The following is a 25,313-nucleotide window of genomic DNA, read 5'->3' on the forward strand; positions in this document are numbered from 1 at the left end:
ATAAATAGTCATAAAATGAAATGGAACTTGTGTGTCAAAAATAGTCTGTATTGCCCTATGTATGTTCTGCCAAAAATTCTGTATGCCCAGCCCTAGTGGTGAGTGTAAAAGTTCACCAGGCTGGATGCAGTGTTAAAAAGAAGTCACCACAAGAGGGAGCTACGGGATTGCAATTGGAAGCTTGCCTGGCTTTTTTTTTTTTTTTTTAGTTCAGGTTTGGTTGCGGAGCATGCGCTGATGCAGCGCGTTGCCGCACCCACCACATAGCAAAACTCCTCTGGATCCTGGCTGGCAACTCCTCAGGCAGCCACACAGTCCAGTCCCACCCTCCGAAATGGCCATCCATCTGCCATAGCTAGGTGTTACTTGGGCGTCCTCTTGGCCTGGTCCAGATGCTTAGATCCCCAACAAAGAGGATCCTGCAAGCCGGAATACCCTCAGGGAAACATGGCACATAGAGGTAGTGCTATAACTGATGCTCTCTCACAATGCAAGTAATGTGCTTCATTTGGGATTCCTCTAACAACCGCTCATTCGACACAAATTCAGATCAGCAGTACGCAAGGAATCTCTGAAGAGACACGGTTCCGAAGGAGTCCAGTCTTCGTCTCAGCTCACTGGATAGTGTCTATGTCTCAGCCATACAGCAGGACAGGGAGCACCAGGACTTTAAAGACTTGGACCTTCGTCCTCTTGCAAAAATCTGGGAAGCGCCACACACCCCTTTCCCCCCACAGACAGACGCCCTACTGATGGCTGTGCCCAAGTCATTAAATGCTTGGATCTTGGTCTTTATCCAGGACACCCGCAATCCGAAACACTCAGACTCCCCATTCAGTGTTTTGAGAGCCCCAATCAGAGCCTCCAATGACTCCGTTAAGATCACAGCATTGTCAGCAAAGTCAAGATCAGTAAATCTTTCTTCACTTACAGATGCCCCACAGCTGCTGGACCCATGACCTTGCCCAACACCCAGTCCGTGCAAGCATTGAATAGAGTAGGAGCAAGAACACACACCTGGCGAACCCCAGAATCAACTAGGAAGAACGCAGAGGTTCTCCTTCCACTCTGCACAGCACTCACAGTACCAGTGTACAGGCCGGCTATGACATCCAGCAACTTCAGGGGGATCCCGGGAAGTCTCTGGATGTCTCACAGGGCAACTCGATCAACTCTTTACAAAACGCTTTACGAAAATCAACAAAGGCTGCAAAGAACCTCTGCTGATGCTCATGCTTGCGCTCAATGAGAACCCTCAGTGCCAAGATATAGTCAGTGGTAGACTTCTTAGGCGTAAGCAGTGTTATCCCCCTGTAGTTGTCACAATCTAGGCGATCACCCTTCCCTTTCCAGATAGGAACTACAAATCCCATTTTCCAGTCAGTTGGGATGACGCCTAACTACTAAATGGAAGCACAGATAGCCTGCAATGCCAGGAGGACAGTCTTACCACCAGCCTGGCGAAGTTCGCCCCAGATACCACAGATCCCTGCAGCCTTCACTACCCTCAGCTGGTTCACCACCCGTGCAATCTCAGTGAGATTGGGTAGTTCACAGCTGATTGGAGGATCAGCTTTGAGAACTGTGGACCCAAAGATGTCCAACGTCTTAGCTGGAGGGTCAACTTTAAACAACCGCTCAAAGTAGCCAACCCAGCCGATCACAACTGCAGTGCCACCCATAAGGACCGTTCCATCACCCGCCCTGTCTGCAAATCTCAGAGGAACAGATTCAGATGTGCGTAATGCTTTGATTTCTCTGTAAGCAGAATGTGGGTCACTAGGCCACAGATGGTGTGTCACCTGCTCACAGATCTGTCTAAGAAATGCCTCCTTATCTGCCCTCACAGCCCTCACAGCCATCCTCCTCAGCTCCGACTGTGACTCCTCTCGATAATATCCAAGGTGCCCACAAGATAAAACAGTGTTCTGGGAACACTGGCAACATCAACACAACCCTCGGCAACCTTCAGAGTCTTATCACGGAAGGTCTCCCACATAACATTAAAGTCAGCATTCCCAACCAAGTCTGCAAGCTTCTCACACTAACTGCATGCAAACTCATCATAAACAGCTTGATCTTGGAGTCTGGCTAAGTCCAGCCTCATTCTCCTAGTAGGTGGTAGCCTACTGGATCTAAGCTGAATCTTCAGAGTAGCAACAACAAGTCTGGTTTCAGAATCCACAAACTGAGCATTTCTGTAGACCCTGCAGTTCTGCAGAAGTCTCCAGCCTCCACCCCTGAGGATGTCATCGATCTCCGCCACACCACCAGTATTGGAGTTCCAAGTCCAACGATGCGGCTCAAGGCGTTGGAACCAGGATCCAGCGACCTGCAGCCCCTGACCTTTTGCATAGTCAAGGAACATGGAGCCACTCTCACCTCATTCTCCAGACCCATGGGGACCGACACAATCCTCATAGCCAGCCCTGTCAATGCCGATAGTCGCATTCAAGTCACCCATGATCAGAGGAGTGTCACCTTTTGGGCACCCATCAACCACTGAGCAAAGTTGCAAGTAAAATCTCAACGAGACATCATTCACCGCGGTCGGAGCATACACTGAGACAACAAACCAGACACCCAAGGAGTGCATTAGCCAGAGTAATACACTCATTCAAAGAAGTGACATTTACATTTACATTTACAGCATTTGGCAGACGCCCTTAGCCAGAGCGACTTACATAAGTGCTTTAAGACTCTACAATGAATTTTTCCCGAAACTAGCTCAATAAAACCAAGGCTATGAATACCATCGATCTAATACTCTGTTGGAAAAGTGCATTTTTTTTTATTATTTATTTATTTTTGTTAAGGAATGCCAGAAAGTATAATGCCAGAAGTGCTAATTCAGGTATTTCTGGAAAAGGTGTGTTTTAAGTCGTCTTTTGAAGACACTCAGTGACTCAGCTGTTCGGACATCTAGGGGGAGTTCATTCCACCAACTTGGTGCCAGAGCAGAGAAGAGCCGAGAGGTGTGTCTTCCTTGTGCCTTGAGGGGTGGTGGGACCAGTCGAGCAGTACTGGAAGATCGGAGAGATCGTGGTGCAGTGCGGGGTGTGATGAGGTCTTTTAGGTAGGATGGAGCCAGATCATTTTTGGCTTTGTATGCGAGCATCAGTGTTCTGAATCTGATGCGGGCAGCCACAGGAAGCCAGTGTAGGGAGTGCAGCAAAGGAGTGGTGTGGGAGAACTTGGGAAGGTTGAAAACAAGCCGAGTAGCTGCATTCTGAATCAGTTGGAGGGGACGAATGACGCTCAGTGGTAAACCCGCTAGGAGCGAGTTGCAGTAGTCAAGGCGGGAGATGACGAGGGACTGAACGAGTATCTGGGTAGCCTGTGTGGAAAGAAATGGACGTATCCTTCTGATATTGAACAGGAGAAACCGACAAGAGCGGGAAACGTTGGCGATATGAGAGGAAAAGGACAGACAATTGTCCATGGTAACCCCAAGGTTACGAGCAGTAACCGAAGGACAGATGAGCGAGTTGTCAAGGGAGATCGCAAGGTCCAGGACGGGGGATGAGTCAGCGGGGATGTACAGCAGTTCTGTTTTACTAGGGTTAAGTTTCAGTTGGTGAGCGGTCATCCAAGATGAGATATCTGCTAGACATGCAGATATCTTAGTGGAGACATGAGTGTCTGAAGGAGGGAAGGAGAGGATGAGTTGAGTGTCATCTGCATAGCAGTGGTAAGAGAAGACATGAGAGGATATGACCTCACCAAGAGATTTGGTATAGAGGGAGAACAGGAGTGGGCCATTGGGAGGAGCTGATCCACTACAGCAACAGCTACTTCCTGAGTATGGCAGCCATCAGACTAACCACACTAAAAGTAGGTACCTCAGAGAGTGCTGCCATGGGAATGCAGAGTTTATAAGTTCCCCCAACAGCAGAGAAAGATGGTCATCTTGCCAGAGAGACAAGACGTTCCATGCACCTACCCAGATGGGTCGCCACGAACTGGGACCGAAGCAGGCGACGCCTCAACACCACACCAGCCCCGATCCCCAACAGGTCTGACCCTATTAGCTCTCCAATGGTTTTGACTTGTCTGGGGATGAGGCTCCTGAAGCCTTTCCACATTCCCTTTATGGTGCATGCAGCCTTCCTGTGGGCCGCTACAGCAGAGCTACTCCTGTGGAGAGCAGAAGGGGGTCGTGCCTGTTTATATTGAGCTGTTGTGAGTTGTTTTATGGTGGCTGGAGTGCCAATCCCGCCACTAACCCCATACATTTATTTATTTATTTCCCTGCAAGTTGGAGGACCGCTTGCAGGGCCGGATGCAGTTTAACATTATATCCAGGTGCAGAAATATAATGGTAGAACTAAATGACTAATTACCATCCATCCATTTTCCAAACAGCTTATCCTTTTTGGGTCGTGGGGCGTCCAGAGCCTATCCCGGAAGCTATGGGCACGAGGCGGGGAACAACCCAGGCCAGGCTGCCAGCCCATTGCAGGGCACACTCACACACCATTCACTCACACATGCACACCTATGGGCAATTTAGTTACTCCAATTAGCCTCAGCATGTCTTTGGACTGTGGGGGGAAACCGGAGTACCCGGAGGAAACCCCACGACGACATGGGGAGAAATGACTAATTACATTTACATTTTTTCTTAATGACAACAGAATGTGATATATTTAAAATGTTGTTTGTCACGTCTTGTCCACCAGTGCGGTATAGATTTAAAACTACTATTTCCAAGGCTCTCAAGTTTCATCCAAAGTTTGGAATGAGATTACATTAGAGGCGAAATGAGTGTCTCACGGTCAATGCGTGAGATTTGAGATCCCTGCCTACCGCGTTCATCAGATCTTGCTAACTTCCATCTTTTCGGCACTCCATCTCTGTGCGCATCCATGTAATAATGTGCTTGAAATTTGATCACATGTAACTTATTTTGTAATCTACAAAGAAACAACAAATGCTATTTTCTGATTGGCGGGTAGGTGGCTATTAACTCTGCGTACCTCGGGACAGTTATGAACTCGGTGTAAAACTCCATTCCATATGCCTGCACCTCGTCCATTAATTCCATATAACGGAACACCCTAGTGAGCGTTATCCCTTACCTCTCAACGTGAGAAACACAAGGTATGGCGTGTGAGCGTGTTAACTTTTTGTCTCACGGTCAATGTCTGTATTTCCGCTGCTCTGGTGTAATGGTAAGAAATAAACGACGAGATCTTTGGCGGCCACATTTTGATGTTATTTTAAATGCCGGCGCAGCACACACGGAAGAAGGAGCCGCCCCGCGCAGCCAATACAGTCGCGAAGGCCGGTCAACGACAAAACGCCGCTGCCAAACACCAATCCGAACGCGCCTCCTTTGGAGGGGGCGGGACTAGCGCTTCAATAACCAGCAGGCTATGAAGGGATTCGTGGTAGGGTAAGGTCTGGTGTACTGCTACATATTCAAGTTTATTGTATACTTTTACGAGTTTTGCTGTTTTTTGGTTACCGCATCCACGTAAGCGGCGCGCTACCAGCTAAGGAAGAAGATCTGTGCTTACGTATTTTTATTGAGCCGTTTTATGAGTGATCTGTTTGGCTCGAGGGTGGCTGCTCTTACAGTACAATGATCGAGAGAGCCGAGTCTGCAGTGTCCGGCATAGCGGTAAGTGCCGCTTAATGGAAGGCAATGTGCAGCGATGTACGTGTCTGCTCGCTTTATGTCAACAAAACGCAATGAATGCTCTTTATGAACTGCTGGCGCGTACGGTACGATGATCAGGAGAGCTGAGTTCGCGGTGTCCTGCATAGCAGTAAGTGCCGCTTAATGGGCGGCAATGTGCAGCGGTACATATTATCTGCAGGCTTTATATCTAATGCAATGGCTGCTCTTTAAAAAATGCTGGCGCGTACACGTTACTTGGTGAACGAGCACTGGGATGGGCTACATGGGTTGGTGGCGTCGCGGTCCCGAATCCAGTTCTACTGCGACATCGCCCAGAGAGCAGTTGTTTTCTGTGTACGCCCCCGTAGACACGGGCCGAGCCGTGATGGGTGAACCGGCCGGGATCTCCTTATCCTTATTTACATATTAGACTCGTTATAACCCCCTCCCGGAATCCGGGTTCCGTACTAACTACTATGCATGTTGTTTTATACCGATATACTATCCGTATCCCCGCTTTCCAGCTCATTCCATCGCATACGTGACAGGTAAGATACGGTCTATATATAATAAAAACAAACGGAATAATTTTGTAGGGCAAGCCTTTACATTACGGGCAGGTTGCTGCCCTTGGTATTAATAAATTGCTTGTAAAAAGTCTAGTATATCTAAACCCGTTATGTTAAATTCAGTGATTAAAATGTGTAAATAACATATCTTCATCGTTCAGTGCTAATAAGTTTTAATATACGATGTCTTGCTATGTGATAATGATCAGGATCTAGTAACACCTCTAATGATTAGGAATTTAAACAACAGCACAAGAGAGAGCTTGATATTGGGGGATACAACTTAATAATTTCAATGCAATGACCTATTTATTTTGAATTCAAATGAAATATTTGGGGGTACATTTTCCCCACCCATGACTACACCCATAAATACATACATAAAACCTGCTTCTGGCCATGGTGCTTAGTGACTGTCAGATGTCACTCATCCATCCATTATCCTGTCTTTCCATGTGATTAAAAATGAACATGGAATATGGCCGCCATAGCTGGATGCCACCCTGGTCTGAAACAGGGCTGCTATGGCAATAATTCCCCCCCCTCCCCCCCCCCCCCCCCCGCCTGGACAAGCTTTCACACTCTGTGTTGGAATTCCCACATTTGATGATGATGAGGATTACTTGTCTTTTCGCTTGTCTGTGTCAAATGGGACCCCCCACCACCAGCACCACATGGGAAAAAACATGGGAATGGAGTTCTGGAGTATGTCTGTCATCAGGATGAGGTCACATGACAGCAGTGGGAATAGTGCTGTGCAGAGCTCTGATTCTGTTGCTTTCATGGTAGGGCCTGTCCTCTATGTGGCCTGTGATCCCTCCCTCCAGCAAACTGGCCTGTGCAACTACATGACATTAATGCTTGTGGGACATTTTAAGCTTGGTTTCCTTATGTAGTTCATGATTTAGACCAGTCTGAATCAATTTGATGCTTTCTCTGGTGAGATAGAGGGATATGACAGAATAGGATGTCAGAGGTCTCCAGTCGTTGGCTCTCCCTGTGCTAGAGATTCCCATTTGATGGCTTTCCCTGTGTCAGTGGTTCCCAGTTGGTGGTTCTCACTGTGTCAGTGATGCTTTCCATTTCACTGCACATTAGAGGGGCCAGCCAAGGGCTGGGAGATCAATAGTGTTTGAGCTCTTTGGTGCAAAAGAGAGAAACAGATGGTGGGGGGGGGGGGTGTAAAGGCTGGTGGAGATGGGCACGGTGCCTAGTGGAGAGACTTGGGACGGCAGCGGAAGACATCACAGTGCTCGGGAATGCACTGCCAGCCATCTGGCAACCCGCCGCCGTCTTCAAGACCATTCCGGAGGAGATGGTGCAGCATGTGAATGCGGGAGCCGCTGGCCCTCCCAGGCGCACATGCTAACGCGCTGCCTGCTATCTACAGGGAGCCGCTGGCCCTCCATGGCGCACATGCTAACGCGCTGCCTGCTATCTACAGGGAGCCGCTGGCCCTCCCAGGCGCACATGCTAACGCGCTGCCTGCTATCTACAGGGAGCCGCTGGCCCTCCCAGGCGCACATGCTAACGCGCTGCCTGCTATCTACAGGGAGCCGCTGGCCCTCCCAGGCGCACATGCTAACGCGCGGCCTGCTATCTACAGGGAGCCGCTGGCCCTCCCAGGCGCACATGCTAACGCGCTGCCTGCTATCTACAGGGAGCCGCTGGCCCTCCCAGGCGCACATGCTAACGCGCTGCCTGCTATCTACAGGGAGCCGCTGGCCCTCCCAGGCGCACATGCTAACGCGCTGCCTGCTATCTACAGGGAGCCGCTGGCCCTCCCAGGCGCACATGCTAACGCGCTGCCTGCTATCTACAGGGAGCCGCTGGCCCTCCCAGGCGCACATGCTAACGCGCTGCCTGCTATCTACAGGGAGCCGCTGGCCCTCCCAGGCGCACATGCTAACGCGCTGCCTGCTATCTACAGGGAGCCGCTGGCCCTCCCAGGCGCACATGCTAACGCGCTGCCTGCTATCTACAGGGAGCCGCTGGCCCTCCCAGGCGCACATGCTAACGCGCTGCCTGCTATCTACAGGGAGCCGCAGGTCTTTCATGCATGTGTTTTTGTTTACAGAGACACAGCTATGGCTCCTTACAGCAAGGGTCTTCTTCAGTTTCTTTGCTGAACGCAGCCGATAGCAGCAGCCCAGTCAGGCATACTGTTTATGGGGAGACTTTAGTATGTATGAAATGTATGGGGAGGCTAATGTAACCAGCAAGTCTATCTGTATAAGAAACACTGCTTGTAGCTTTATAATTCAAACAAACATATAAAGAAACTGACTCATTATCGTTGTGTGTTTTTTTTTTTTTTTTTTTTTTTAAATAAATATTTATCACTTTGGTCAATAACAGCAAACTTCTGAACTCAGTTTTCAACAGAAGCAAATAATGGATAAAAAAAAGAATTAAATAGGACATGTAAGATTTAACATTTTTTGTATCAGTAAGAAGTGTTTGCTTCTGTTTGGTTGCTTCATAGTGTGTGACAGACGCTGCAGCTTGCATATACATGCGCAGCCAGACATTCAGCCATTTGGGGTGCTAACATTTCAGATTGGTTGTGTACCTGCCTGATGTACGACAGTATCTTTGCAAAGTTTGCAAATTACAGTAGATTAGTTCACGTCGGATTTTGCAAATATAGACCATTTCCACACAATCAAAGTAGAATCTTACTGGTTTGTGTTATAATGATACTTTTAAGTAATGCTCTTGTAACTGGGCATTCATTGGATGCTGAGCTTAGCCGCTCTTATAGTTGACTCCTTGACAGCACGTATGTTTGTAATGTGCTATTTGCCTTTTGCTAAGTTCATGCTACATGATTTTAGCCTCAAAATATTCGGGTCGGTAACAGTTATTAGAGATTGTTGACAAAAACCCCAAATTGGAGGCAAATCGTGTTCGCTCGGTGCTGGCAAATCTGTGGATGATCGCTATTTGTGAACGGTTCAAAAACACCATTTGACAGATTTGCTGGTGGACGGCAAATGCTCAATAGATATATAGCGGGCAAAATTTCTAGACTTTTCAGTTATTTCAAATCCTGTAGTATGAAAAGTGTTATGACCCAGTTGGGACTGGCAATGAATGCGGTGACGAGCTACAGCTAATTAGAGCGCAAGACATGGGGTGAGGGGAAATCCGAGAGAGGAGTTTGAAAAAGTGTTCAGTGAAGAGGTATTCAATAAAAGTTTCCAGTTACAGTTAGTTATTTGTGCCTTGATGTTATATGATACATAATATTATATATGTATATCTGTTTTTATAATTTGTAGCATCTTGATATTAATCGGAGAATTGTCATTTCCCCTTGTCAGTTTTTGCATGTTTTTTCATAACAAAATGTAGCTTGGAGACCATGCAGACTTGTCAGAGAGTCTTCCTGTTGGAAGATCGTGTAGTGCGTGACCCCCGTCCCTGATCAGTCATGTAGTGTGTAAGACACAACAACTTCAGAATTCCTAATTACAAAACAATAAGTTGCCTAGTGTGCACAATACAGCAATCTGACAACTTTGAATATCATGAAGTGTGAACTTAGCATTACTTGTACGTCTCTTGGAACAGTAAATGTAGTTCTGTATTGCAATTCTTGTGATACCTTTGATACAGTTGTAACCGGTTACGATAAAATATTGCTCACGACTTAGATCAGGGTTACCCTGCAAGACTTTTTCAGAGGTCAGGGTTAAGGTGGCCGTATGCTTCGTATGAGCCGTAATCACTTTTGGTACACTGCCTGTGCAGAGTCACTAAGGTGAACTTTTTCGTTTGTTCTGATCCCACCCCCTGTCCACGATTGGCTGACACAATGTGGACAGCCAGGGTTGGTCAGCAGGACTGATTATGCAGTTACCAGCATGCTTTGTACGTTACACTGTTTTTCAGCAATTGAGGTTAGGCTGTTGCGCTGTTTTTAGGGTTTGGTGGGAGGGTGGTTATACTGGTCTCTGGCTCTAGGCAGCATGGGTTTGGTGTGTGTCTGTGAGCCTCCTGCCACTCGCAGGCTGACTGCATGTCTCTCCTTTCACAGCAGAGAAACCTGGAGGGATATGTGGGTTTCGCCAACCTCCCCAACCAGGTGTACAGGAAGTCCGTGAAGAGGGGGTTCGAGTTCACGCTGATGGTCGTAGGTAAGTCAACACCCCCCTCCCCCAGGCACCGTGTGTGTGAGTGAGCTTGTTTGTGTACACCCATGTGCTCATAGTGTGGGTGGACTCTCTTTCTCCCTCTCTCGCTCGGAGTTTCTGAATTTATGCTAGCCCTGGATGCCTCTGATGTGGCTGGGTTAGGGTTGGTGAATTTCCATACTTGGGACATTGAACCTGTCACACACACACACACAAACACACATTCACACACACGCACGCAGCCTTTCTCAGACCGAAAGATTCTATCCACATCTGTTCTGAGATTCTTATGACTGTGATCGAATAGGTTTCTTTCTGTGTTTCTTTGTTGCGGGGGTGGGGGGGTGCAGATGAAGAGATGTTTTTTTTTGTGTGTTGAATTCTTGGGAGGATTTGAAATGCAGATTTACCTATGGGGGGGGGCTGTCAGCTAGGCCAGGGTGCCATTTTTACCTTCTGCCCCTGTGTTTCTGGAAGTCTTATACAGAAAGTTCCCCATGGGGAACTGAAGCAGCCTCATGTGAAACTCACACACACATATGAGTCGGCGTGCGATCATGTGCTAGGGGTCAGCATAGCCTCTTCCACATATATTGTTGCATTTCCATGAAAAGCTTGACGGTTTTGAATATCTGCTTCTCTTCATTGGCATGGAAAGTGCCGCGAGTGAAATGTCTGCATCCCTCCATTGCCCCCCACCACACACACACACACACACACACACACACACACGTAGGGTAAATATATCGTTATGGGGACCGCTCATTCATTTCAATGGGAAACATGCTAACGCTAACTATGACAACCTTAACTCCTACCCTGCCCTAACCATAACCATAAGTAACCTAACAAAATACAAGAGTTTTTGCATTTTTAGTTTTTTCATAGCAGTCACCGATTTTTATAAAATAGAGTTTTCCCTTATGGGGACCAGGAAACCGGTCCCCATAAGGGAAAAAAAACAGATATTTATCACGTTATGGGGAAATTCTGTCCCCATAAGGATAGGTAAACCCGCTCACACACACACACACACACACACACAAGGATGTGGGCTGATGGAAAGAGGGGGTGTCACAGCATCAGGAATGTGTGTAATGAGAAGCAGCTGGGGCTGTTTTGGCAAGGCGGGGCCCCGTTTGAGCTGCCGAAAGCCGATCTGATGCCTTTTCAGACATGTCAGTGTGAGTGGCCTGATGAGTGGGACGCCGCAGAGCTCTGCCTTCGCATGCCCCCCCTCCCCCCCCCCCCCGACAAGACTTGGGAAGGGGGCAGCTTTCCTGTGTTTTCACAAGCTTTCACTGCATTGGTCTTTAGCTAACAATATCTCTTTTTCTGTGGGTCTCTTTCTCTGGCACTCTGGCGGATGGTTCTGTCAGGGACTCTGCAGGAATGCGTGCAGACTGCGGAGCTTGTGACAGACGCTCTCTCGCACGGTCGCCGTCACACGGCTCAGTGTCCTTGTCTGTCTGTCTTCCTGTCTAACACTGTCCGTGCGGCGTGATGTCACGTCATACTCCAGCGCCTGGCCTGTCTGTCTGTCTGTCTGTCTTCCTGTCTGTCTGTCTGTCTGTCTTCCTGTCTAACACTGTCCGTGCGGCGTGTTGTCACGTCGTACTCTGGCGCCTGGCCTGTCTGTCTGTCTGTCTTCCTGTCTGTCTGTCTTCCTGTCTAACACTGTCCGTGCGGCGTGATGTCACGTCATACTCCAGCGCCTGGCCTGTCTGTCTGTCTTCCTGTCTATCTTCCTGTCTAACACTGTCCGTGCGGCGTGATGTCATGTCGTACTCCAGCGCCTGGCCTGTCTGTCTGTCTTCCTGTCTAACACTGTCCGTGCAGCGTGATGTCACATCGTACTCCAGCGCCTGGCCTGTCTGTCTGTCTTCCTGTCTGTCTGTCTGTCTTCCTGTCTAACACTGTCCGTGCAGCGTGATGTCACGTCGTACTCCAGCGCCTGGCCTGTCTGTCTGTCTTCCTGTCTGTCTGTCTGTCTTCCTGTCTAATACTGTCCGTGCGGCGTGATGTCACATCGTACTCCAGCGCCTGGCCTGTCTGTCTGTCTTCCTGTCTGTCTGTCTGTCTGTCTTCCTGTCTAATACTGTCCGTGCGGCGTGATGTCACATCGTACTCCAGCGCCTGGCCTGTCTGTCTGTCTTCCTGTCTGTCTGTCTGTCTTCCTGTCTAACACTGTCCGTGCGGCGTGATGTCACGTCGTACTCTGGTGCCTGGCCTGGGCTCTGATCACCAGAGGATGTTTCAGTGAAAGTCACGTATGCATATGTAGCTTTAAAGGCCATGTGTAGTACTGCCAGAATGTCATAGTCATTCATGAATGTTTACAATACCAACATCAATGTAAAAAGGGGATTTGTGTGAAGTTTTTCTCACTCTTTCCCATACGTTCTATCTGTCACACAATCTCATTCCACCTCTGTGTCCCCTCCTCTCTTTCTGTGAACGAAAACCCACCTCTTAACACTCTGTTAGACACAGCTGTACTTTAGGGGATTTCGTGTTTGTCTGTCTGTGTGTCTGTCTGTGTGTGTGTGTGTCTGTGTGTGTGTAGGATTGTGAAGTCCCACCTCCAAGCCCTGCCCGCTTTACCAGGCCCTCTCGAGTCACTCCAGGCTGCGACTGACCGCCAGGCTGGAGACAAAGAAGAGTCTGGGGGCTCACAGGGGTGTCACAGGAGAATGGTGGTGTCCAGCCAGGCCTGCCGCTCTGAGCCCACCACTAGGGCCATCTCCGTATTCAGCCCCACTGCTTCAGACCATTTTGTAGTCTCTGCGGTGGGACTTACACTCGCTGAAAGGTGATCGCCGCACAAAGCCTCCTGCAGCCGGGCCGGTTCCCGGGCGGGTTTTGGTTGCCATGGTAACTTCTCCCAACTGAATTGTTCTGGTTACTATTTATTCCTGCAAATCAAGCCAAAAAGGCATAACCTGAGAAACGTCAAGAAAGCCGAGTTTCCTTCACCTCGCAGAGCTGCTTATGAGCTATGCAGGAATATGCGGTCAACCTCAAGGAGCTGGGTCCGCTGACCCGCCGGCCTGCCCTTCCACCTCCCTGCACGCCTGCCCTCCCACCTCCCTGCACGCCTGCCCTCCCACCTCCCTGCACGCCTGCCTTCCTGCCCCTCCGCCTGCCTGCCTATCCACCTTGCAGATGGTTTGTTTGTAGTTAAATATAGCACACTGATATGCAGGGTGTATGTCAGAAATTAACTGTGAAGTTTAATAAAAGCAGCTCTTTGGGCATTGTAGCTCAGTGTTGGCACTAATACCTCCCACCTACAGGGTTGTAGGTTTGAATCCCATCCCTAGTTGCTGCCTCTGTGCCTGTGGCCTTTTTTACGTTCGTGTGGGTTTCCTTTTGCAGTCCAGAGTCATGTTATTTCTGTGAGCTGGTGCCTCTAATTTGGCTGTAATATCTACATGTTTGTATATAATGTCAGTTTGCTGTATGCCCAGCACATGTTCACTGCCCAGCACTTCCTGGCTTAATGTCTCCTCCCAGGAGTCTCTGCTGGTTAGACTGCGAGTGGCTGTGGCCTGTCATATGTAATAACCAATTCTTAATCTCCTTTGTGTGAGGCTGAACAGATTCAGCTCAGCTAACCTCTCCTCATAAGACATTCCTCTAAGACCAGGAATCATTCTCGTACAGTAGCTGTACGTTGCACCCTTTCCAAGGCAGCAATGTCCTTTTTAAGGTATGGTGACCAAACCTGCACACAATATTCTAGGTGGGGTCTTACCAAGGAATGGTATAATCGTAGCATCACCTCCCTTGACATAAACTCCACAACCTAGAGATGTAACCCAGCATCCTACTGGCCTTTTTAATTGCTTCCCCACACTGGTGAGAGTGGGACATGGAAGCACCAACTTACACACCGTGGTCTTTCTCATAAAATCATCGGATTTACTAAATATTGGCATTAGGCATTAGGCTTCCATGTGTGTGTGTGCAGGTGATATGGAAATTTTTACCGACGACCGATATATATTTATCTACCTTTTTCAGTACAAATTACTGGCTAAGCTCTGAGCTATGTTACATTCTTTTTTATTTTGTGGCAAATGAAAGCTGGATCTCCAGCCAGATTCAATGATGAATTATAAACATGATGTTGGCCAGTACTTTTCTAGGTGGAGAATGATTTGATGAAATCCCTTCTGTGGAAAACACCAATATGTTAACATTTAGGATAAACCTTCAGGGTGTCTGTCGGTGTGTGTCTGTATGTATGTGAATATGTATGTAGTGTATGTTTTTTTTACAGGTACACACTCACAGATCACTCACCCCCCCCCCCCCCCCGTATCTGAGACATTACCCCATCTCTCTGTCACACCCTCACTGTGGATTTGCACTTTTTCAGGTTATTCTGCAGGAAGCTGGAGCACTGAGAGCAGAGAGCTGCCACATCAGATGGCCTTATTTCTCTCTCCCTTCAGCTGCTTTATGCTGAGTCCAGCTGTCAGCCGCACAGAGGTCATTCCCTACAGTAAAAGCCCCATGGATTCTGTTGTCCAAAAAGGAGGCCACACTAAGTGTACCAGTGTCCGTTTTGGGAAGGCAGGGCGCCATTTTAATTAAGCCAGTATAGAGGCCACATGGGTCGGGTTGTTTCAGAAATGAAGGGGGGGGGGGGGGGTGACATGTTCCCTGCATCCTAATTGACTGCAGATTCATTGAACCCCATCTGACTGGTCCGTTCTGACAGTGTGCCTGACGGGGGTGGGGGGGGTGGGGGTGGTCACTGTGGGTTCGGCTTGTTGTGGGAACACAGCTTTCATTGTGCCTTGTATGCTGATTTACCATCCTCACGTTGCCAGATGGTATCCTGCAGCTTCAGTGAGGGGAGGAGTTTGTCATCACATAGGGGGAGAGGGGGTGTGGCTGTCGCATCTGAGGGGCTGCCATGACTGTGACATGGGGTGGAGTGTGTTGGGGGTGTGTCCCATTGGTAGTCAGGGCCATCATGCGAGTGACAGGTCTGTCACCACCGCATGTGTCTTCCTGTATATGCGTGTTGTTTTGCAAGTTGCTGCTGTGCTTGTGTTGTGCCTGTGCACTGGTAAACACATGGGTTTTCCTCACAGTACTTACTGTTTTCCACTTCCAGTGCATCACCGGCCCTCTGGGTACTCATTACTGCATGGAGTGCAGTGGCTGTTCACCATTTGGTGCTGCAGTTTTCAGTGCTCACTGCACATCACTAAACATATGTGTTTCTTCCTCTCCCCCCAGGTGAATCTGGACTGGGAAAATCCACCCTCATCAACTCGCTCTTTCTCACCGACCTGTACTCCAAGGACTACCCTGGACCCTCGCATCGCATCAAGAAAACTGTGCAGGTGAGAAACCCCTCTGCTTTCTGCCATCCGCCAGCACCTGGATGGTTTAATAGTTCTGCCCCTCTCTACCACCAGTTCATCATTAGGTTGTCTAGCTGTGCCTCTATCTGCTGTTTTCTTCTTTTATCCTGTAGCTGCGATAGCCCTGCCTATGGCGGGCCAAACAATTCATAAGCCTGGCCAAGACAGACACCACCCTTCCAGACACCACTGTCCATCGCTGTCCATCGCACAACTGTGCGATCGAGTTGGGTCGCACGCACTATCCAGTTGCTCTTCTCTATCCATATCACATCTGTGTGATCGAGTCAGGTTGCATACACTGTCTAGTTGCACAGCTGCATGATCGACTCGGGTCACGTGAGCTGTCCCATTGCACACCTGCGCGATGCAGTTAGGTCACGCGCACTTCCTGTCACACAGCTGCACTACTGAGTCCAGTCGCACGCACTCTCCATTTGCACAGCTGTTAAGTCATGCACGCTGTCCAATACCACAGTCTGGTTACACACAAAAAATAAATAAATCAGTAATAACTAAATAATAAACTGTTGCCATCAAAGAGATCACTTAAACATAAATAATATCTTTATCAACTCGATTCTGTTTACAGATGGTGTGGCACCCTGGACATTTTAGGAGCCAGGATTATTTGCAGAAATATTATTATTGTTTTCGTGCTGTTACCTTTTTGGTCATCATTCAATGGTAACACTTCACTTGATGGGACACAAATATTTCGTAATAGCATATTTACTGCTGTAGTACAAACGATGGACAAATATAATTACTACTTGATATACAAGATGTGTCACTGTTCGTTAACTTACGTTATTCATGACTTGTTCCTTCAGTACTTCACAAAGGCTGACAGAATTAACAGATAACCCTATAGTAACAAATATGGTAACTTGTGCCCTGTAAAATAAAGTGTTAAAACGCTGATGTGTCAAACAATTCATTAGCCTGGACTCTATGTTCAACTGGACAGTGCTTCGCTGCCCAGTGGGTCATGTGCAGTGTCCACCAGTGGTTAGCGCTGTGTCTAACTGGGTATGTGGTGTCTTGTTTGGTTAAGCTTATGAATTGCTTGACCTCCCATACCTGCATCTTTCTCTTGCATCGTGTGGGTGGGGGAGCCTCGGTCCTTATTGCTCCCCCCCTCCCAATGTCAGACATCGGCCCTGTTGAACGGGGGGGGGGCTACATTTCTTGTCAGGCTGTGGGGTGAGGGGGGGTTGCAGTAAGGTCAGGAATGTTCCCATGGAACTCCAGACCCGCAGTCCTGACCCGGTGACGCAGCCCCTTGTCCCCCCTCCCATTCTCAGGCCCCCACGACACCCTTGCTGGGCCCTCCCATCCTGCAGCATGAAGCTCATTTCGGTGCTGACGTGGCTGCTAGCAGCTAGCGCTTGGGTAATAGGACTGTGCTCCGTGAATGAGCCACCGTTACTCTGCAGTGTGAGGCAAGCAGTGGAGTAAACCTGAGCTTTGTGTCCGTCTCGGAATGTGGCTGCGTGTGGCTACGGGGGCTGAGCATTGTGGGATCTGCAGCAAAGCCCTCCAGGGGGCACAGATGGCCTCAATCTAGGCGTGTGTTTGTGCCGGAATGACGTGAGGTACCGGTGGCTGTGTTCCCTATTACTTCTCACCATATTCTGGCCACACGCTTGGATTCACAATTACACAATTAACAATTACACAATTCACAATTACATTGCCTAATTTAGATTTTACAGGCCTTGCTGCAGATCCAGCCATTGTTGTAGGTAAAAATGTGTGTGTTTATTTTAAACTGCGTATTAACTGCATATGTGCCCCCCTCCCCCCAAAAAAATATATATATATATATATTCAGAAACATTCCTGTCCTAGTTTGAAATGAAATGGAATGTGTGAGGGGTCAGACTGGCGTTGCTGAGGGACATGCCGCTGACACTCTCCTCTGGGAAAGCTGGGTGACTGCAGCTCTGGCCGGGCCCAGCCAGCCACAGAGCGGGGCTGGCAGGGAGCACACCATGTACCGCCATCTGCTGCGCCGGCCAAAGCCACAGAGTTTTAGGCTATTTTTCCTCCTGAGACATGGATGCTATCCAGTGAGCTGAGACAAAGACTGGGCTCCTTTGGTACCGTGTCTATTTGGAGAATCCTTGTGTACTACTGGTTAGAGGTCGACCGATATATCGGCCAGTCGATATATCGGGCCGATATTTGGCATTTTTTGATGTATCCGCATCGGCCGATATCCAAGTGTAGTATGCCGATTTACAGACAGGCACGTCTGCGGGCAGCCCAGTTTTATTGTTGTTGGGAAAAACATGACCCATGCTGCCTTGTGCAGGACCCCAGCCAGAAGTTTTGGAAGAGTCCTGGGAGAAAAAGTAAGGCTTAAATTCTGATCTTTCAAAGACCTATTTATTTAACTGGTTTGCTATGAAATGTTGCTTTAAAAGAAAACGCGAGCACTTTTGAAAGAACGCAAATTACGCTTTCGGGAACTGGCATAATGATAATGAACCTTCAACCAACTGTAGCTTACGGGTAACATTAAGGATCATTGATTCTGACAGTTACTTTTGTGCGCTTGTTGGTGGGCTCACAGATTTTTTTAATCGTTAAAAATCATTTTAATTGTTAAAATTTTAATTATTACCATATCAAACTGATGATATCAGTTCTGTTTTTTTTTGTTCTTGTGTCGGAGAGTGACTCTGTGTGCGTGGGGCGGAGCAGGCAGCTCTGTAACACTGCAGCATGTGTGAGAGTTGCATTACTCTGCCCCGGTCACAGACAGCACCATCCTCGGAGACACAGAGCTGCTAAGAACAATGCATGGCGGAGGAAACTGTTTGTTCGAAAGCGTGGTTACCATTCACTTGAGCTGATGCTGACAATGGTCCTTCTGTGCAACTTGTTTGCATTTGAGAGCGGAGATTCAAACAATTTGTCAGATGTCTAGATAAAAAGTGCACGACTTTGCACAGTTGGTTTCTTCATTAAATATGTCTATCCTTTATATGGGCTTATCCGTTGACAACGTCACAGTCACTAGGGGCTTATGCTTTCCTTTGTCCACCCCCCTCCTCTGTTCCCAGTGAGACAGTATTTAGTGAGATTGGGATTATCTTTGACAAGAGGAGTAGGCTCACAGGAGAAAATGCAGAACATTTGTGTTTCCTGCACGACAACCTGCAGCTCTTAAACTGGGAGTACTAACAACTTTTAGTGAGAGATGGGTGGAGCGAGGAAGAGTCAGGGACTGGAAGTGGGATTAAAACTGAAGATAACATGCTCATTCCTTTTTGTATTGTTTCCAAATTTTCCTTCCCTCAGAAATGAGAAGTTTGCTGCTATATTGTGCACGAAAAGAGATTCTGATGCAATAAAAATATTGTTTGTTATTGTTTACAAGTTGTATTGTGTTTTTGTTATTTAAGTTTATATTTAAATTTACACAAGTCAGTATTCAATAAATGCTAAGTTGAGAAATTTTGTGTATCGTTTGTTGTTATTAGTGTGATATTTTACCATGCAAATAGAGGGGAAAACATCCAATTATCAGCCAGAAAAAGAAACGGCAGCATATATTGGCCATCGGCTGACCCTGACTCCTAAATATCGGCATCAGCTATTAATAACCCATATCGGTCGACCTCTACTACTGGTTAGACTTTGTGTCGAACGAGTGAGGAGACACATTACCTGCATTGTAAGGGAGCCTCAGTCACGGCCATTTGGTTTCTCTGGGGGTGATTCGGCTCACAGGATCCTCATTACTGAGAGCCCAAGTAGCTGGAGCTGGCCGAGGAGATGCCCACGTTTCCGGAGGGTGGGACTGGACCGTGTGTCTGCCTGGGGGGTCGCCAGATGGGATCCCAAGGTGTTCCGCCGCGTGGCAGGCGCGAGACCATGCTGTATCAGTGCATTTTCCCCAACCTTGGTTACTTTTACGATATTTTTCTCCTCTGGTCATCCATTCCTTTTTAAACGTGGAATTGTTTGCATTCAATGTTGGCCAGATGCATAAAAACACCACCGTGCACCAACAGACACACCATGTGTGGCCAGGGAGGTTTTACTGAGAGCACTTTGCTTGAAGGGGAGTGAGAAGCTGTCTTAGTGCATCATGTGAACGTGATTTATAATGGAAAGGTCTGCAACTCCATTGCATGTCTGTATTTTGATGGTTCTGTATGGCCAGCTTTTCACCTCTGTCACCTCCAATATCTTCATCACCATGAATCCATTTTCTTCTCACTTGTCAACATTCCTTCCTTTTTCAGCTCTTCTGCTAATGATTCTGCGAGGGACTGGGTGCATCCTTCTATACTGCTGTAACACCCCCCCATACTTTACATTTCAGGTGGAACAGTCCAAAGTCCTGATCAAGGAAGGTGGGGTTCAGCTGACACTCACCATAGTGGACACGCCAGGCTTTGGGGATGCTGTGGACAACAGCAATTGGTGAGATAAAACAAAGGGTTGTGTTTTTCTTCTTGTATTTAGAATTAGGTGATCAGTGTCAACACACCACAGTGCGCAACAACGAAATGTGTCCTCTGCATTTAACCCATATGTGACTTTCGTGACATAGCAGGGGGCAGCTAATTCAGCATCCGGGGAGCAGTGCTTGGGGGTAGTACCTTGCTCAGGGTACCTCAGTGGTGCCTTGCTGGTCGGGGATTCGAACCAGCAATCTTTCAATTACAAGTGCGCTTCCCTAACCATTAAGCCACCACTGCCCACGATAAATATTACATTGGAAAGCTTCTTTTTAGTGACCCCATGTTATTCTCCACAGCTGGGGATGGGTCACTGTACAGGGTCAGCTGACATACAGTGCCCACTGGGAGGGGTGGGGCTTGAATCAACAACCTTCAAATCACAAGCACAGAGACTTGGCCAACTGAGCCACTCACTGTGTATTCCTTTATGCACTCCTTTGCTTGCATTTGTATTTGCATGCATGTTTCTGTGCTTAAATGCCCACATTTTTGTTTGTGTTAATTTGCTTATATGTTTGCTCATTTATCTGCCTGTTTGTTTGTGTTGTTCTTGTGTTTATGCACTCCTGTGCTTGCAATTGTATTTGCATGCATGTTTTTGTGCTTATGTGCCTGCATGTTTGTTACTGTTCATTTGCTTCTGTGCCTGCACGTTAGTTTGCTTTTGACTCTGCATGTTTGTTTGTAATGGTTTGCTTATGTGTTTGTTTGCTTATGTGTCTGCATGTTTGTTTATGTATTTGCATGCTTGTGTGCATTTGCTAATATGCTTTTTTATTTGTCTGCTAATGTTTATTTGCTTATTTTTCTGAATGTATTGCCGAAAGAATTGGGACACCTTCGTTTACACACACATGAACGTTATTGACATCCCATTCTTAATACATTGGCTTTAATATGGAGTTGGCCCAACCTTTGCAGCTATAACAGCGTCAATTCTTCTGGGAAGGCCGTCCACAAGGTTTAGTAGTGTGATTATGGGATTTTTGACCATTCTTCCTGGAGAGCATTTGTGAGGTCTGGCAATGACGTTGGACAAGATGGCTTGGCTTGCAGTCTCCCCCCCTACTTCATTCCAAAGGTGTTCTATCAGGTTGAGGTTGGGGCTCTGTGCGGCCAGTCAAGTTCCTCCACACCAGATTCACTCATCCATGTCCTTATGGACCTTGCTTAGTGCACTGGTGTGCAGTCATGTTGGAACAGGAAGGGGCCGTCCCCAAACTGTTCCTGCAAATTTGGGAGCATGAAATTGTCCAAAATAGCTTTGAATGCCGCAGCATTAAGAGTTCCTTTTACTGCTCTGTTGCTGTTGACTCTGCAGAAAGTTGCTGACTTCTGCACACTGTGCACCTCACCATACCTTGTCCCCGGTCTGATTTTGTTGTTCCCAACTGCTTCCACTTTGTTATAATACCACTAACAGTTGACCATAGAATTTTTAGTAGCGAGGAAATTTCATGAATGGACTTCACAGGTGGCATCCTATCACGGTACCACGCTTGAACTTACTGAGCTCCTGAGAGTGACCCATTCTTTCGCAAATGTTTGTAGAAGCAGTCTGCATGCCTAGGTGCTTGATTTTATGTACCTGTGGCTATGGCTGGGCGATATGGACCAAAAATTCATATCCCGGTATATTTTGGTTCAATCACAATATACTTTTTGTATCCCGGTATTTTCTTTTACACAATGTTCAGTTTAATTCAAAGTCAAAGGCATATGTGATATTATAAGAATGTTTATTATAACAGACTGTTTGTAACCGAGAAATGTTTTTTTGATTTCAAACAATTACTGAAGTAAATAATATGTCACTATTATGTAAGTAAAACATAAAATAAATTGCCTTTAAAAATAGACACTTGCTTAACATAAGTCCACAGTTGTGGAATATTAATATAGCAATAAAACAGTACATTAATATAATTAGGAATAAAGTATGAAAAAACATTTAAAAAATACCCAGTAAGAAAAATATTCAGCTGCCAAAATCATGCAAATAAAAACTGCACAAAATAAATGACCTCCTTTAAAAAAAGGATAAAATATGCTCTTTTATGACAGGAGAACTGTTATATAACAATGTTAACAAAAACTTAAATTTCCTGTGGAGGTAGGTAGTGTATTCATAACCTCTCTCAAAGGTTTTTTGCAAGAAAAACAAGCCTGTGAACAGCAGGCTTCAGTGACGCCCTGTGACACGGTACAATATGTACGGCTTGCATGTCCAACTTGACCATATGTCTGTAGTCAGTCCGAAATGTATCACGTTAGCAAGCCGGCCAGTAAGTGTCTTCCGGACATCCATGTACACTTCCGGTAGCACCTCCTTGCAAAATACTTGCACGTGGGCAACTGGTGGGTTTTCCTAAGGTTCACCCTGACGATAGAAACTCTGCTCCTTGAAATCTAAATGTGAGGACGGTATAAACGGTATTACGAAATCTTATACCGCACGTAAAAATATATCGGTATAAATTAATACATGTTAGTTTGTCCGTTTGCTTGCGCACATGTGTTCCTCTGCTCTACTTTAAGGCTGGTTCATACTTCTCTGCACAAGCACAATGCTATTATGATGATATTCCCTGTACATGTATCACAGCAGTGAGGTTTGTGTCCGTTTTTCTATGTTTTACAAATTCAGAGGCAGCTCACAGGGCTGCCAACTTTGGTTAGCTGGCTGGCGATTTTCAATTCAAGACAAGTCTGCATGCACATGCATTTACATGCATGTAACAGTTTCATTACCTTGTCTGAAGGGTTTTCAAACTACCCCAACCCTTATCAGAAGCATCCTTGTGGGTGTTTGAAGTGGATGCTAGCAAATCGATCATGCACATTGTGTGCTGAGCTGCCATACACCGCTGCGTTGACACAAATTTGCAATGAAGCCCTTCACCACACGTGCATCCAAGGAGACACACGATGACGCCAAACGCGTCATGAAAGTTTGCTCGGACACGTCCGCTAATAAGCGTACGGAGGAGTATGAACCAGCATTTACAATCCAGCCTTCCTTCTCCTCTGACTCTTCTTTAGTTGGCAGCCTGTCATTAACTACATCGACAGTAAATGCGAGGACTTCCTGAACGCTGAATCCCGGGTCAACCGAAGACTCATGCCGGATAACAGGGTCCACTGCTGCCTGTACTTCATTGCCCCCTCTGGCCACGGGTGAGTACTGCACCTGATGAGCAGTGCTGGGTGAGGGAGGCCAGTCGGCATAACCACATATGCGAATGGCTCCCTTTCCCAACTCCCACATCACGTTGTTCGCTCTCATTCACAAATGCACACACGCACATTTAAATGTTGTAGGTCACACATTCACCCACACAAATGCCAGTGGCTTGTGTGTTTGAGCTTTGTTTGTCATGGTTATGTAAGCTTTGAGTTGATTGCAGGCAGGCGATTTAGTTCTGTGTGTGTGTGTGTGTGTGTGTGCGCATGCGTGCGTGCGTGCGTTCGCTGTTCTCTGTTGGCCAAGCTGGGCACAGTGAACTCTCAGCCATTTTTATCCACACTTCCCTCATCCCTGCAGCATGGGCCAGAGTGCTGGGTGCTCACTTATCACATGATGCCATCATCACACAGCCAGTCCTTCCACAGCTGAAGGCGTTCCTTATGAGAGCCGACACAGTTGACAGAGTGTCTCTGTCGTCCTTGGTTTTCTCTGGGTGGCTAACTGGCCAGTTGGTCAGAGATATGGCTCTGAATGGTTCTGTGTTGTGACCTGGGACCAGCTGCATTCTCAGGCATGCATGTTATTTCACCCTGCGCTGCACTAGAGCTAAACAGCCATGACATACCAGGGTCCCAGCACTGTCCTGGGCCCTACCCACGGACCAGTGGCCCTCACCTCTCAGCCAATCAGCTCCCGAGTCCTTTGCCTTGCACGGCCACAACGCCCTGTGTCTGCGTTCTCTGAATTCCTGCCATCTTGCCTCTTGTCCATCTGCCAATGCAAGGAGTGAGAAAACAACCCCCTCCTGCAATACACACAAGCTTCCCAGTGACATAATGGTTCAGGGCCACTGGAAAAGAAACCCTTCTCTGTTTGCTGGGATTCCAGTGAGCACAAGAGTCATATTTCTGGACACCTGTGTCTGTCCTGGGCTCATTTCTGTCTTTTATTGTGTGTATATCCACACCCCCCAGATCATTGTGCACCTGTGTCTGTGCTGTGCTCATTTCTGCCTTTTACTGTGTGCATATCCCCACCCCTCAGCCTGAAGCCCCTGGACATCGAGTTTATGAAGCGGCTCCATGACAAAGTCAACGTGATCCCCCTGATCGCCAAGGCAGATACCTTAACACCCGAGGAGTGTCAGTTCTTTAAGAAACAGGTGAGTGTTTTTGTCTGTCTGTCTGTGTAGTCATATTAACCTGTTATTTTGACATCGTGAGGACATTTTTTCAGTCCGCACAAAGGGAAACCCAACTTTTTAAAATCTATGAACGCAAAGAAAAACCTAAAATAGGCAAAAGGTTAAGGTGTTGGGATTAGGGTTTTGCTCATAGAAATGAATGGATGGTCCCCACAAAGATATGAATATAAACGTGTGTTTGTGTCTGTGTGTGTGAATGTGACACAGTGTGTGCGCCCTGCTGTGCTCTTTCACATGCATCTCTGTGTAATTGAAATGTCTGTCTAGTTCCTGCTGAGTGACACAACTGTACCCTCTTCTGTCAGATTATGAAAGAAATCCAGGAGCACAAGATCAAAATCTACGAATTCCCTGACACTGAGGATGATGAGGACAACAAGCTTATCCGCAAGATCAAGGTACCTCCAGGAGGCTCCAGCCTTCAGACCAGAGTCAGAGTGACATGTTCTGCTGAGACACAAACTAGGTCGGGCCTAGTTTGTTCCAAACGCCTGAGGAACAGGACTTAGACTAACCATCAGACTAGCTGTAACAAACAGGGCTCATGGCTGAATTCCACAAGGCACCCAATCCTCTACATGCCTAAAGGGAAGGGCTTCCATAAATTTCACAGAAGCCCTGAGAAGCCAGGAGAGCCTTAATGCTAACACGCTTTAGCATCTGACAATAGAGAGGAGTATCGACTGCCGCCTGAGGATTCCTCAGGTCCGTGTGCCTCCC

The 25,313-nt window shown here is 47.4% G+C and overlaps 1 protein-coding gene across 4 annotated transcripts in view; it reads left to right on the forward strand.

Annotated features, from left to right (window-relative positions):
* Window positions 1–5,374: 5,374 nt before the first annotated feature.
* Window positions 5,375–25,313, forward strand: part of LOC111846728 (septin-7-like) — a 28,437-nt gene continuing 8,498 nt past the window's right edge. The window contains exons 1-7 of one of the 4 annotated variants that reach the window (XM_023817219.2): window positions 5,375–5,626; window positions 10,241–10,337; window positions 15,591–15,697; window positions 20,061–20,161; window positions 23,245–23,379; window positions 24,434–24,551; window positions 24,899–24,991. In XM_023817219.2, the coding sequence (XP_023672987.1) occupies window positions 5,588–5,626; window positions 10,241–10,337; window positions 15,591–15,697; window positions 20,061–20,161; window positions 23,245–23,379; window positions 24,434–24,551; window positions 24,899–24,991 (690 nt within the window). In that variant the 5' untranslated portion in view covers window positions 5,375–5,587. Of the gene's footprint in view, window positions 5,627–5,951; window positions 6,175–10,049; window positions 10,101–10,237; window positions 10,338–15,590; window positions 15,698–20,060; window positions 20,162–23,244; window positions 23,380–24,433; window positions 24,552–24,898; window positions 24,992–25,313 lie in introns of those variants that run through there. The other 3 variants (XM_023817217.2, XM_072698359.1, XM_072698358.1) reach the window with 3 other exon arrangements.

Source organism: Paramormyrops kingsleyae, chromosome 13, assembly GCF_048594095.1.
Source record: "Paramormyrops kingsleyae isolate MSU_618 chromosome 13, PKINGS_0.4, whole genome shotgun sequence".
Taxonomy (NCBI): Eukaryota; Metazoa; Chordata; class Actinopteri; order Osteoglossiformes; family Mormyridae; genus Paramormyrops; species Paramormyrops kingsleyae.